We start from the raw sequence: 15,409 nt of genomic DNA on the forward strand, positions 1-15,409 counted from the left end.
GGTGCCTACAAATAAAGATAATCTGCTTGACTAAAAAGATTTACTATAATAGTGTACTGAGTAAAAAGTAAATACAACCTTTAACTTCAGAAGTTGGTATTATCCACTTTAGCAGAAGTCCAGTTTCTGACATTGACTTGGTGAAAGATGTTTTTAGGATTCCTTGTATAGAATGCCTGTTTCTAATACATCCACATTTCAATGGGATGTAAATCAGGACTTTGACTACGCTAGTCTGTGGCCCTCTATTTCTTTATCATTCACTTTGATATAATGCAGAATTCATAGTTGAGTCAATGACTGCAAGCTGACCAGGGCTTGAAGTATGAAGCCATAACATTTCCACCACCATGCTTCACAGTTGATATGGGGGTTCTCCTCCTGAGAATGCTGTCTTTAGTTTGCATCAAACATGTCTACTGTTACTGTAGCCAAAGAATTCTACATTTAATTCTTCAGTCCACAGCACATTGTTAGAGAAGGTCTTACCTTCCTGTTCAATGGCAAACCGTAGCCTTGCTGTAAGTTTTTTTTGTACAAAAAAAGGCTTTTTCCTGGCACAAGTCCCATTAAGATAAAATTTGTTCAGTTTTCTTTTGAATGTACTGTAGATGTATGCACTTTGAAATCTGTGCTTCTTCTTTATCCATATGTTATGTTATCCATATGTCATCATGGAGAGTCTCTTACATTTTCTTCCTCAGCATTATATGGAGGGGATAAAGGTGGTACTTCTATCAGAGGGAACTGATGTAATCATTCGCTCGCAGGAAGTTCTCTGTAGGAACTACTTTAATTCTTTACTAGGAATCAGAAATGTTATAGGGCCAATCAATCCCCCTTAATTCTTCTCTCTTGCTGTTTTTACCAGCCATGATTGATTGATTAATTTTACTGAATGAAGATGTTTATCAAATGAAATTGAAGAACAAAGCCAAAACTTGTAGGAGCCAAATGTTCTGTGCAGTGATGGCCTCACTGTCTCAGCCCCTTATGCAGTTGTAGGAGCATAATAACATATTGAGATGTGGAAAGCCTGTGGGTTATGAGCTGTTTAGCCAGCAGAGGTCAAGTCAAGAGGTCATAGAGAATCTCAAATCCTGCCACTGTGCCTGCATAGCAGTTGGATATCCTATTACGAAAGCCACAAGACACATAGGGGGAATTCAATAAAGCATTCATGACACTTTTCTGACGGTAAGGTCCCTTTAAAATCTCCAGTGCCTAATTCAGAAAAACCCTGCAACAGTTTTGTTACTCGTTCCAACACTTTGACAGATTCAGGTAGTTTTTATTTCCTCCAATTTAAGAATCTGTCACTATGGCTGCAACAAATTTTTTTTAAATTTGAAGATTAGGAAATGGGCGGTAATTAAAACGGAACGCCACTCTCTCAATCAACATTGACTATTTGTAATCCTTATGCTGCTAGCATTAGTAAATAGACAGGAAAGAATAGCATATTCACTTGTTTAAACATTGTTTATATATTTCTTCCTGATTACCAGGCCTAGGCAAATGATATCATACATCTCAGAAGTCTTCAGGAGTGGAGGATGGTTTTTCTCAGCTAAGCACACCTTGCCTGCATGCCTGAGCTAAGGGCAGATGGACTCCAGGAAGATAATACTACATTCATTATCTGCCCTTACTTAGGATGACCACAGCCAAAAAAGCTAGTTGCTTTTTTTTTTCAAAGTAACTTCTCAGAAAAATAAATCAAGGAGACATGGGGGTTGATTTACTAAAACTGGAGAGTGCAAAAGCGGGGGCAGCTCTGCATTGAAACCAATCAGCTTCCAGTTTTTTTTTTTGTCAAAGCTTAATTGAACAAACTGAAGTTAGAAGCTTATTGGCTACCATGCACTGCTACACCAACTTTTGCACTCTTCAGTTTTAGTAAATCAGCCCCGGGGATGGGTGGGGGAGTTCGCTTTGAATACAAAAATGAATTAAATAGCGTTTTCAGTTTGTGGTGCTCAGATGGAGTGTAGTTCCATTTTAAAACCAACTCTGAGATGGAGTACAGAGAGACACCAGTGGGGCATGTACAGTCAGGTCCATAAATATTGGGACATCAACACAATTCTAAAATTTTTGGCTCTATGCACCACCACAATGAATTTGAAATGAAACGAACAAGATGTGCTTTAACTGCAGACTCTCAGCTTTAATTTGAGGGTATTTACATCCAAATCAGATGAACGGTGTAGGAATTACAACAGTTTGCATATGTGCCTCCCACTTGTTCAGGGACCAAAAGTAATGGGACAATTGGCTTCTCAGCTGTTCCATGGCCAGGTGTGTGTTATTCCCTCATTATCCCTATTACAATGAGCAGATAAAAGGTCCAGAGTTCATTTCAAGTGTGCTATTTGCATTTGGAATCTGTTGCTGTCAACTCTCAAGATAAGATCCAAAGAGATGTCACTATCACTGAAGCAAGCCATCATTAGGCTGAAAAAACAAAACAAACCCATCAGAGAGATAGCAAAATCATTAGGCGTGGCCAAAACAACTGTTTGGAACATTCTTAAAAAGAAGGAACGCACCGGTGAGCTCAGCAACACCAAAAGACCTGGAAGACCACGGAAAACAACTGTGGTGGATGACCGAAGAATTCTTTCCCTGGTGAAGAAAACACCCTTCACAACAGTTGGTCAGATCAAGAACACTCTCCAGGAGGTAGGTGTATGTGTGTCAAAGTCAACAATCAAGAGAAAACTTCACCAGAGTGAATACAGAGGGTTCACCACAAGATGTAAACCATTGGTGAGCCTCAAAAGCAGGAAGGCCAGATTAGAGTTTGCCAAACGACATCTAAAAAAGCCTTCACAGTTCTGGAACAACATCCTATGGACAGATGAGACCAAGATCAACTTGTACCAGAGTGATAGGAAGAGAAGAGTATGGAGAAGGAAAGGAACTGCTCATGATCCTAAGAATACCACCTCATCAGTGAAGCATGGTGGTGGTAGTGTCATGGCATGAGCATGTATGGCTGCCAATGGAACTGGTTCTCTTGTATTTATTGATGATGTGACTGCTGACAAAAGCAGCAGGATGAATTCTGAAGTGTTTCGGGCAATATTATCTGCTCATATTCAGCCAAATGCTTCACAACTCATTGGACGCCGCTTCACAGTGTAGATGGACAATGACCCAAAGCATACTGCAGAAGCAACCAAAGAGTTTTTTAAGGGAGAGAAGTGGAATGTTATGCAATGGCCAAGTCAATCACCTGACCTGAATCTGATTGAGCATTCATTTCACTTGCTGAAGACAAAACTGAAGGGAAAATGCCCCAAGAACAAGCAGGAACTGAAGACAGTTGCAGTAGAGGCCTGGCAGAGCATCACCAGGGATGAAACCCAGCGTCTGGTGATGTCTATGCGTTCCAGACTTCAGGCTGTAATTGACTGCAGAAGATTTGCAACCAAGTATTAAAAAGTGAAAGTTTGATTTATGATTATTATTCTGTCCCATTACTTTTGGTCCCTTAACAAGTGGGAGGCACATATGCAAACTTGTAATTCCTACACCATTCACCTGATTTGGATGTAAAGACCCTCAAATTAAAGCTGACAGTCTGCAGTTAAAGCACATCTTGTTTGTTTCATTTCAAATCCATTGTGATGGTGTATAGAGCCAAAAATGTTAGAATTGTGTAGATGTCCCAATATTTATGGACCTGACTGTATGTGCGGAAAGTTGTCATTCTAGGGACAGTTTTGCAAGTGTGCATGCATGAACTATTTTAGTTTGCAGTTTAAGTATTTTATAAAAAAAAAAAAAACAATGGTTGGAACTAAACACTACAGATTATTGGATTCATCGGATATAATAGGCTGATATGCTTCTTCGCTACAAATGAAGAACTTTAAGGGTCCTTGCAGACCAGGTGTAAAGCCTGTCAGTAACATGAAGGGCTGTGCTGCGCTGTACATGAGAACTCTGTATGGATTTATGTAAGAGCACTTCAAGTTCTTCATTTGTAGATAAGAAGCACCTCAACCTACCATATCCGATGCATCCAGTAGTCTGTTTGTAATACTCAATTCTAGATGAATCATTTTGCCTGTAGCATTCTCTGTGTGTATCTAGCAGATCCCAGGTGTATAAACAGATCTGATTACCCCCAATAATCCTGTGTATGTTGCCTGGAGTTACATCCCTTTACCTGCTGTCACAGTCCTTGCTAAAGAATTGTGATGCTGGGAATCCTGCTAAACAAATGTCCAAATCTTGGGGTCCTCTACAAAGCAATTACAAAGACATCTATTTTATATTCACACATTTGGATTTCAATATCCACTCTTTATTAAACTAAAAGCTTGCCATTAAAACAAGTATCTTTCTGTGTAGTGAAACGCAAGGTATTTGCTCCCAAAAACACCTCATGCATTGGGGTTGATTTACTAAAGGATTTTCACTATACAAAATGTGTGATTATTCATTCAGTTATTTACTTATGAGAAAAGCATCTGCAGATGATTGGGTATTTAAACTGAACAGGCATTTGCTATTCACATGACTCGATAACGGAAGTGAATATTCACGCAGTTTTTAAATGAAGATGGTATTTCTGCCTCCCCAACCACCCACTGAAAGCCTAACATGAGAGCCAGAGAGGGTTAGCCATAGGGCACAGTGGGCATTTGCCAGGTGCGCTGGGGCTGCCTGAGTAGGAAGGGCGCTGGCACATAGAGGAACCGATCTGTCCATTCCTCTCCTGCCACCGCTGAATGCCTGCTTCTCCTCCTCTCCCTCCTGCAGGCATTCAGCGGTGGCAGGAGTGGAATGGATGGATCAGTTTCTCTATGTGCTGCCCTTTTTACTCGGCCATTTTGCAGGGGGCCCGAGCGGGCACCTCTATCTCTACAATCAGGGGAGCCCATAGGGAGCAATAGGCTGCCTCTGGTTTCTTCCCGGGTGCAGTGCAGTTTCTTATGCCCGATGTGTAGCCTCCATTAGTCTCTCTCCCAGCCAGCAGCTTCTCCACTGGCTGACCAAGCTGGTGGGCGGGGTGGGGGTGTGGCCATCTTCACTTACATGCACAGGTGGCTGCTCTTGCTGAAGATGGTAGAGGACTGGGAGGAGCAGCATAAATGGCGACCCCAGGAGTCTTCACCTTCATCCATATGGTGAGTGACTCCTGCACTGATTCCCAACATCTGCAATGCATCATCTTCCTATTGTGATTAGTACACTTCATGCTATTCACCCCCCCACTGTATACTGCTTCCCCCTGTATACTGCTCCCCCCCCCCCCATTGTACACTGCTCACTGCTTCCCTACTGTATACTGCTCCCCCCACACTGTTTACTGTTCATTGCTCCACAACAGTGCATACTGCCCCCCCTCACTGTATACAACCCACTGCTGCCCCTCCCCCATATACCATTCAGTGCTCCTTCCACTGTATACTGCCCACTGATCCCCCCCCCCGTATACTGCTAATTGCTTTTCCCTTCACATACTGCTCGCTGCTCCCCCCCACCCACCCATTGTATATTGCTCCCTGCCCCCCACTGTATACTGCTCACTGCTCCCCCCCACACTGTTTAATGCTTTACTGGTGGAGATTCATGCCCATGCTGCAGGGGTCCCATGTAGCCTCCCTGTCACTATGGGTGGCACCAGGGGGGTGTCCAAGAATATTGCTAGTGCCCCTTGGCGGAACTATCATGGACGCAAAGGTCACACTTGCAACTGGGTCTTGGCATTCTGTCATCGTGGGCCCATAGCAGAACATGTAAAAGGGTCCTGCATCGGGACCTTAATGAAGGTCTCCGCAATGTAAAGGGTCCTGGGATCAGTGGGAAAGACCCTGGAGGGAAGGGCCCGGAACCAGAGGTCAGGGGAGACCTTCATGGTTTTTTGCACCATGGCCTTGAAGGTTCTAGTTACGGCTCTGCTCTTATCCATCTTTTTTCTGTTGCCCCTGGGCCCGTCCTCTCTTCTTGTCCCCCTGTGCTCACTCCCGGCCCTACCTCCTCCCCCACAGTGCTGCCGGGTTCCCCCCAGTCCTCTCCCGCTGGCTGCTGTGGGGAATCTGGGCTGCTTAGTCTAAAATGCCCGGACCTATTTTTTGTCCCAGTCACGGCCTGGTTGTACATATGCTGTAACCCTGATACTTTGCGGCGTGGAAAATTTGACTCAGCTGTTAAATTCACTCCATGATGTCAGTGGGACACTGCAGCAACCACAAGGTTCCAAGCAGACTTACTTTTCAAGCAAAAAAAAAAAAAAACAGGCATTCAGACGGTGGCAGTATCACCTTCTTAGTGTCTGGAAGCTGCTGCTCTACCAACCTCTGAAAAATGATCCACAATGGCGACTGCTGCTGTGTGAATCTGGCCTCAATGGGAGAACTTAAAAAAGAGTGGTGCAAGAACAATGCTTGCACCACTCTCCTAAACTTAGAAAAAGCAGCAGATGCTGTTCTTAATTACCAAAATGTGTTAATTAGGACGGATCTGTCCTGTGACTGTCACAGTTACACCACAGAATAGTAGCTGGAGCTGCATGCTGCAGTTTCCTCTGTCTGTCCCTGACTCCTGCTCAGCTGAGTGCGGGCTGGAGGAGGAGGGCTGTGGTGGTTCTAACCCAAGAGTGGAGAGAGCCATATGAGCTGAACACTGAGACTGCATACAGAAAACTGCTAATTTGTATTTGTTAAATATTGTTAATTATTTGCAGAACCTACCCTAGATTCTATTTTGTTCTTTCGCTCCTCATGGGTGGAGCAGATAAACTTCAAATAGGTCTATCTGATTAGTTAATAATTAGTGTGCCACTCCAGACAGTTTCCTACACAGTTTTTTGGTGTAAGAAGGTTAGTTTTTTACATCAACTTACACTTACCCTTACTTTTACAACTGTGCAGGCTTCTCTCTGAAAGATATAGTGTATATTTGCCCTCTTTTTTAGCTCTATTCTGATTCTGACACTTTGGCTTGGGAGTCTCCCACTTGCTGTCCTTCCAAATGCCTGACCTTACACCATGAGAGTACTTATCATTTGGGGGCTTCAGGCGATCCCCTAAAGCCATTCACACCATACGTTGTAACGTATAAGCAGTAATGCCCCGCATTATACTGCTCATTATGTGTGTGCATCAGTGCACTGCACTACAACATGGTGAAGGGGTCCTGACATTAGAGCTGAGGTAACATAGGCACCACCATAATTATTTAAGGGTCATGTCACCCAGGCAGTTTTCCAGGAGTTATGGAAGTGTGCTCTTTATATAGCAGGAACTCTGTCGCTAGCTATAAATCACTCCAGAAAGTAATCAAAGAATTGTGTAGCTGCCGAAATTCTCTGCTAAAAACGCTGGCGTGATTGGCCTTTATCAGACTGAATATTCAGCTTCTTCAGAAGGCCAGGCATCACTAGTGTTCTTACATTTGTTAGGGGACAGAAACTGATGGGTATTTCAATTTAAATCAACACTAGCAATGCTCGGTCTAATCTTTTAATCAGCCCCAGGGATTAGTGCTGCGTGCATGTTTACATACATTTGCACATCACGTGTGGGATTATAGGGGAAGTGTGCAGTGTTTGTCTTTCCTTCTACAAGATGTGCTTTGTGTATTTGCCAGTTTGTACCACAATAGCAGCTGAGTACATTTCCAAACCCTCTGGTTTTATATATTTTCTTAAATTTTGCATTTCTGTACTACACTGCTTTAATTTTGCAGAGTATGGCAAAGGTAAATGTGTTTTGTTTATGACAGTCCTGGACTGGCATGTTTAGATGGACACTCCGGTCAATTCTGAAATCCTTAGATGTAAACATGGGGCCCACTGTACTTGTCCTGCTCTTCAGTTGTCAGCCAGGCATTGTTGTAGTACACCAGACCACCCTACTACCTTTTTTCAGCAACGTGGTGATCTAAGAAGCCCTACTTGTGATGCAGGAGAGTTGTTCCCAAACACACCCACAGCAGGATCCTTGGTGCATCTTGCTTGTTATAGGTATATCCAGGGCCGGTGCTATACTATTTTGCGCCCAACGCAAGACCAGCTGCATGCACCCCCCCCAAAAAACATCTATAGTTCTGCTTCACCCCTCCTAGCACATATCTTCTTTCCCCTCAAATTCTCCACTCTAGCACAAATCCTCTCCCCCAAATCTCCCCTCCTAGCAAAAATCCCCCCAATCCCACTTCCTTGCACAACACCCTCCAAATTATCCTTTCGAGCACAGATACTTTTTCCCCACCCCCAAATCCCCTATCCCAGCACAAATCCCCCCCCCCCCATCACATCCGCTTCCTAGCATAATACCCCCCCCAATCCCTTTCCTAACACAAGTCTCCCCCATCCCCCTCTCCTAGCACAAATTTCCTCCCAATCCCCTCTCATAGCACAAATTCACCCCCAAATCCCCCCTCCTAGCACAAATCCCCCCCACTCCCCTCTCCTAGCACAAATTCCCCCAATCCTCCCTCTTAGCACAAATCCCCCTCAACCTCTCTCCTAACACAAATCCCCCCAATCCCTCTCCTAGCACAAATCCCCCCCCATTCCCCCTCCTAGAACAACCCCCCCCCCAATCCCCCTCCTAGAACAAATCCCCCAATCCCTTCTCCCAGCATCACTCCTCTTCCTTTAGTCCCCCAACCTAGGACAAATTCCCCCAAATCCCTATTCTAGCTAAACTCCCTCCAAATTACCCTTCCCAGCATAAAATCCACCTTACCCAAATCTCCCCAAAGCCTATCCCAGCACCCCCCTAGATCCAGCCATGGCGTGGAGTAGAGAAACCAACGGCCATGGCTGCGCCCCTAGGCGGCAGTGCACCCTAGGCAGCTGCCTTGTTTGCCTAGTGGTAGCACCGGCCCTGTATATATCACCATTAATTTACGCAGCACTTTACATACTATTCATTCACATCAGTCCCTGCCCTCAAGGAGCTTTCAGTCTAAGGGCCCTATCTCACATGCATACATACAGAAACATTAGGGACAATTTAGACAGGAGACAATTAACATACTTGCATGTCTGTGGTGTGTACCAGAAAATAGATCCAATTATACCTTGGAAGATTTATTGTCTTTGTTAATAAAGGAAGCAGAAAGGAAGAAAGTTGCCCAGCGCAGGCTGTAGTAATTTAAGGTAACCTGAATGAAGTTTCTTACTTAAACACACTATCACCTTGGCGATTCTGGGCAAAATGACAGTATTTTTGCAAATGTGCCCTCATGACCCTCTGATGCTGATCTTACTGGTGCTCTCCTACTTTGCCTTCATTGCGCCATACTCCATACTTGGAGCTAGCACTCATGCACTAGGGCTGAGCACTGTCATATGACAAATGAAGTGATGTCACCAAGTCCCCTTGCATCTGACACTGGCCAACATTGGGGATTTTGTTACCAGCTTTTACTTCGGAAGACACTGCAAAGTAGTAATGGTATGGTGAGTGTCGGGAGCAAGCCTGCTTGGGTGCCCCCATAGCAAGCTGTTTGCTCTGGGGGCACTCGGCAGAAGAGACCAGGAGTGCCGGCAAGGGACCCAAGAAGAGGAGGATTGGGGCTGCTCTGTGCAAAAACACTGTACAGAGCAGGTAAGTGTAACATATTTATTTATTGTTTTTAAATTTAAAAATGGCTTTAATATCACTTTAGGTGCGGGAAAAGGGAAAGTTTTTTATTATAAACAAAATATGTTGTGGGACCATGTGTACTGGGTGTCTGCTCTTAATTAAGAACCAGCCCTTAGCTTTAAGGCAAATATTGCATTGCTTTGTTTTAAAAAGTAAAATGAGTCATGTTTAGCAATACAGTAGTGTTCCTTCTTTCTGATCAATCAATGACCCAATCGTTCTTTCTACGGTTACAGTGCAGACCTCTGACACATCACGTTGCTGTTCTGTCTCTCCTGCCTCGGCTTTTGCCATCGCTACTGCAGCAGCTGGACATGGAAGTCCACCAGGTGAGAGCAACAAAATGATTGAGAAGCTTACTGTATAGGCACTATAAGGGGCATGTGTCAAATTTTCCCAGCAATTTCTAAAATTTACAAAAGTTCTTTTTTTTTACATCACAAGTACCTCAAGAATTAGTGAAAAGTATTTACCCTTCATAATGGGGAAAGGGAAAGCAGCGGCTGCTCTATCCAAATACCTTTTTTGCCCCTCCCAGAGGCCCCTTAACTAGGTCCTAATTCCAGGAGGCAGGGCTGACTTCCTGATTAGTTGGATTAGTTGTCACAGTGGCAACATGATCGGGAGCCCCTCCTGCTGGTTCCCAATCACAGAGACAGGGAGCTGTAGGTGACAGCTCGGTGACTGTACTGGGAGTATACAGTGAGTGCACTCTCAGTACAGAAACCTCTGCCACCATGAATATGCTGCATATGGGCTTTAAGATCCATCTTTTCTGGATTTTATATGCACTCATATGTATTACATAGTCGGCAACATGTTAAAGAGCATGTGAAGCCAACTGATATGTTGTTTTATTAAGTTGTATATTAGTACCTTTAAAGTCTGACCTCTTTATTGGGTGTATATGTGAATAGAGTAAAGAAGGTTTTTGACACCTGCCTTTTTTGACTGTCTGAGTCTCATCAGGGAGATTTCTTTTCTCTTCCTATTTTAGTAGAAAGGAAGAGGGAATTTTTCCCGAGAGAGAGGAAATCCCCTTTTAGACAGTTGTCACCAGAACAGGTTTCCCTCCCTTACTGGCTTTTCCTGTGGCAGCTCTTACATTTTGTATTTTTCATCACTTTTTGTACTAAAGGCAATGGTGAACAGGACAGACATTGAAAAAAGACCTAAGTAGAAGATAGTATTACTGGCACCAGGCCACTAGAGTACAGAATGATGATCTATTTCATTTACAAACAGTGGTTTGGCACCGTCATTACGTCTTCTTCTTCTTAGTATTCCATACAGGGTGTCATGTGAGGTCCATGGTAGATGTGAGTTGCCTAACCAGAGCCATTGAGCTTCAACAGCTAGCAGTTAATAGATATCAGACTGTAATACCCAATCATATCCAAACCACTTAAAACAAAGAAAACCTGACAGCGTTTCTAACCCTTCACCTCTCATTCAAAAATAAAAAAGAACTTTGGCATTCAATACACTTTACGTGGTGATCCCCCCCAATTCTCTATATATTATATATCCTATTTCTGTATGAATATATTTTTTTTCTAGGTCATCTTATTTGTATCATTGTTCTTGTCTGACTATTGTCTGTTGACTGTTTTGTTGTGCATACTCCTGGCAGTAAAAGCAATCAGGGAAACACTGGGCAGCCTCTCCATTTCTCAGTATGCGATAGAGTGGGGAAATCTGAGGCTGCAATCATCCCAATATCATATATGAATAGAATGGTGCACTCTAGTAATGAGGCCTTTCAGTGCAGCAAAATGTCTAAAATATAACTTACAGAATATAGTAAAATACTAAAGTTTATTACAAATAATCTAAAAACATCTGAATCAGATAAAATACATGATAGACATATTAACAAGGTGACCAAATGTAGTGAGAAACATGAGTTGTATATATCAACAGAACCTAAACATGGAAAGCACAGAAAAACATCCAACAGGTTTTGAGAGAATCTTTTCTTCAGGGGTGTATGCTTGTTGGTTCAGGATTTTTTTTCTAGTATTTTCATCGGGTTGCCAAAAAATAAAACCACAAAATAGAAACAGTATGTTGCTGCCACATATGGTTACAATGGAGAAGGAACAACTGAGTCTCCAGCATCTACATCCACTGAGGTCACCAAAGGAAGGAGCAGGAGCCTGAAGATGTCATAGAACCAGCTATATTACTTATATGGGCAAACATCTCCATTTCTCAGTGGACTCTCAAGCTCTCATGCTGTGCTGGAATCCAAAAAAATGTGATCCACATATACTCTGGTTTCAGTTCAGGTCAAATACATTTTTCACCTTTTACTAAAGATTTCCGTAAAGAGGAACAACTATGAGTTTACTGCAATTTGTTGAGGCCTGGTGATCATCCCAAAAAAAATGAGATTCACGCAGCTGATCACTTTACCAGTTTATTACATAATGAGGTGAGAATGCTCATTAATGAATGTTCAGCCTAGTAAATATGGAGAAGCTGTGTTCACTTTGAATACACAGCCATATGCAAGGAAAATAAATCAGGAATAACCGCACATTTACCTTAGAATTTTATAGGTTATCTATTTTAAAGCTGAACTCCAACCTTCCTTTCAGTTTTGCACAGTTTTACAGGCTTCTCCCCTCTACTGAAATTGCTTACTCCTCACAGTGTGCCTCATAAGAAGCGGTATTATCTAGGCCTTTCCTCCTCAGCTTAATTGTCCCTGGCCCACCCCTTTCATGCATTGGATTTCAGTTCTTTCAGTCATGGAGGCTCAGCATTATTTGTAAGGGTTATCTAGGGTGGTATTTATGTAGATGCAGCCTGCTTAGGAATGCTCATTCCTCCAGACTGACATTCACCCATAATGACATTTTGAATTTTGCATAACTTCTCCCAAGAGCCAGTTCCTTGTGTGCATCAGGGAAGAGAGCTCTTGATATTTGTGCTGAGGCTGGGTGCTGTGATTTTTTTTTAGGAGATTATGTACAGCACCCTGCTGGCACCTTCTACCAGCCTGGATCTACTTGCATTGCATAGAGAAGCACAGATTACATCTCTGGGTAAAAATAAGATATGTAATGAAAACAATGTTAAAACAGTAAGTGAAGACTGTGGCAATCACAATCTTTCATTTGTACAGCGCTTATACAAAATAAATTAGTAAAATGACCTGTGTGATATAAACACACACACACACAAGCAAATCACACTTCAATACAGTGTTGGCAAACATAAAAATTGTGTTAATTGTTCTTAGTTCCAAACAACTTCAATCCAGCTCAAAGCAATAAATTTACAAACCATAGTGACACTCAGTGAAACATAAATCAATAATGACCTTTTCCTGTCAATCACAGCCAATGAGGAGGGAGCGAGGGACGGGGTTGAGCCACACTTGAGCCGCAATGGACACACAGAGTGCAGCTCGGGAGTGAGCAAGTAAGTTGCTTGCTATGGGGGCACTCAGCAGGGGGGTGGAGCCAGGAGCACTTGCAGGGGACTTTGGAAGAGAAGGATTGGGGCTGCTCTGTGCAATTCTATTGTACAGAGTAGGTAAGTATAACATACTTATTATAAAAAAAAATTACCTTTAGTATCACTTTAATGTCACTAGTGCTACTGTTTTTTCTAGAATGTTCAGCATTCATCTTTAGAGACTGTCGGACAAACATATTTGCCTGGCAGGGAAAAAAGAAAGAACATCTGTACTTTACCAGAGCCTTCGGCCATAGCTCTCTGTTTTCTTATAGATTTGAATAAGCTCCACAGTGATGCTAAAGAAGGAGCATTCATTCATTCATATGTCGTGATGGTAATGGGGTCATGGAGCAAATGCTAGCAAACTGCATTTACAAAACAAATTTGCTAAGATGTGCCAAGTTATTTCAAATCTACACAACAATTTGATAAAATTGCTGTGTCCACTGGGAGTATTAGTAGGTATACAGCATCGGCAGTACTGTAATCCAATGTGGGGGGACACCTGGAGGCCCTCAGATGACACTGCCGGAGGTTATGTCCTTGGTATGTGGACACAAACCAGAGCCAATGGAGCGGAATCAGCTGGACCGCCGGTCTGGATGTGATGTCACAATCCTGGCACAAAGCCAGGCTGAGAGCCTGGAGTGAGGGCAAACAGGCTGGCAGTGTAACTGGCTAGGGGAACAAGAGCACAAGAGGAGAGAAGAGAGACCAGTTGCTGGGATGACTACATGTTTCCAGCATGCCCCTTCCTCAGGTCATCTGATAGGAACCGGCCCAGGATATTATACACAAGGAGCCAGAGGGATTAAGTCATCTAATGGTTCATTAAAATGAACCCCTATAGCTCACTTAACACATAAAAGGAATTCAGTTTACAATAAAAGAAAAAAAGAAATACCTGGTAAAGTGCATCAGCAATGTCACAAGAATAAAAATAACTAGGGCAAATTATTTCAATTATAAACTATCAAGTAAAAGCGTATATACAGTATGTATATGTTGAAAACAACACTAAAGATTAACAACAAATAAGGGTGATAAAAAAAGAAACTAAACTAAACCTAAACAAGAATAGGCAAAAAGTAAATATATATTGATTGTTCCGATTATGGTATGATTGTCGATATCCTCGTTCAAACCATTGGGAGGCAGGGTATCCAATCTATATATCCACTACGTTTCTTTTTTACAAAGTAATGAAAATCTCTCCTTGTCAGAAAGGGAATTTTGAGGAATACACTCGGAGGCTAACACAGTCGAAGCTTTAGGGTCTTTTTTATGGTGGGAGGCAAAGTGGCGTGGAATGCTGTGTTTGTCTTTGCCCTCCTCTATTAGCCTTCTGTGTTCTCCAATCCTCTTGTGTAGGGTACGCTTTGTACGACCAACATACAGTAACCTGCTAGGGCACTGTAGGACGTATACCACATATTCTGTAGAATATGCGATGAATTGTTTCATAGAAAAAAGATTGCTATTGCTGTCCATGCCGACTTTCTGCCAGACCTCTGACACACTTCTGGTCCAACGACTGTGTCATTTGAGGACCTCCAGATGTCCCCTTACATCGGATTACAGTACTGCAGGTGTTGTATACCTCCTCACACTCCCACACTGGACACAGCCATTTTTTCTACTGGGACCAGGGCAATGAGTCATCTTTACCCATTAGTCTCCATTACAGTTTCAAGCTGAGTTTGTGGTTCTTTTGCACAAGTGGTTTTGACTTTTATTGACATTCAGTAAATGTGTTTTCTATAACTTTAATACCTGGATCTAAGTCCTTTCCCCTTGTGGACAATTTTGTAACATTGTGGATTCCCAGACTCACTGGCGCTCTATGTACAGTTGCAGGTTTTATCGTTCCATATGAGGTCCACATGGTTCACATGTGGTCCATATGAGGATGTGAGCTGCTGCGATCCACACCCCTGGCTGATGTTCATCTAACCACTCACCTCTGTGTCTGTTTTTATACACTCTTTTACAACAATTTGACTTTGTATGATATAAAGCAACAGATGAGCTATGGGCACTAGGAAATTTTTCAGATGGGTTCAAATATTACCAGCACCACATGTAGCTATCATATGTGACTTGACCAGCATGTTGTTCAGTACAAAATCTGATCATGTTCCGGGGCCCTCATTGTTAACCATATGTGGCACTTATAATGACAGCATCAGTCAGCATATCTATAAAAATAAATGTAAGATCTGCACAGTTCTAATTTCCTTTGTGATGATTACTACATTCGCTATACATTGTCCTACTGTATATGTGATTGTAGCCACTCTCTCTCAGCACGCTTCTGAAAT

General features: G+C 42.7%; 1 protein-coding gene and 1 non-coding gene across 2 annotated transcripts in view; both read left to right on the forward strand.

The window, feature by feature from the left end:
* The window catches only part of RASGRF2 (Ras protein specific guanine nucleotide releasing factor 2), a 454,295-nt gene that overhangs the window by 349,531 nt on the left and 89,355 nt on the right, over nucleotides 1-15,409 (forward strand). Inside the window, exon 17 of the mRNA XM_089693224.1 lies at nucleotides 9,854-9,946. Within this exon, the coding sequence (XP_089549350.1) occupies nucleotides 9,854-9,946 (93 nt within the window). The remainder of the gene's footprint in view (nucleotides 1-9,853; nucleotides 9,947-15,409) is intronic.
* LOC149449453 (U5 spliceosomal RNA) lies at nucleotides 11,889-12,004 on the forward strand. The gene has a single exon (XR_016315399.1). It is a non-coding gene; the product is annotated as a U5 spliceosomal RNA (small nuclear RNA).

The sequence above is a fragment of the Staurois parvus genome, unplaced genomic scaffold, assembly GCF_062004578.1.
Source record: "Staurois parvus isolate SC_StPar_1 unplaced genomic scaffold, SC_StPar_1.0 ptg000618l, whole genome shotgun sequence".
NCBI classification, from domain to species: Eukaryota; Metazoa; Chordata; class Amphibia; order Anura; family Ranidae; genus Staurois; species Staurois parvus.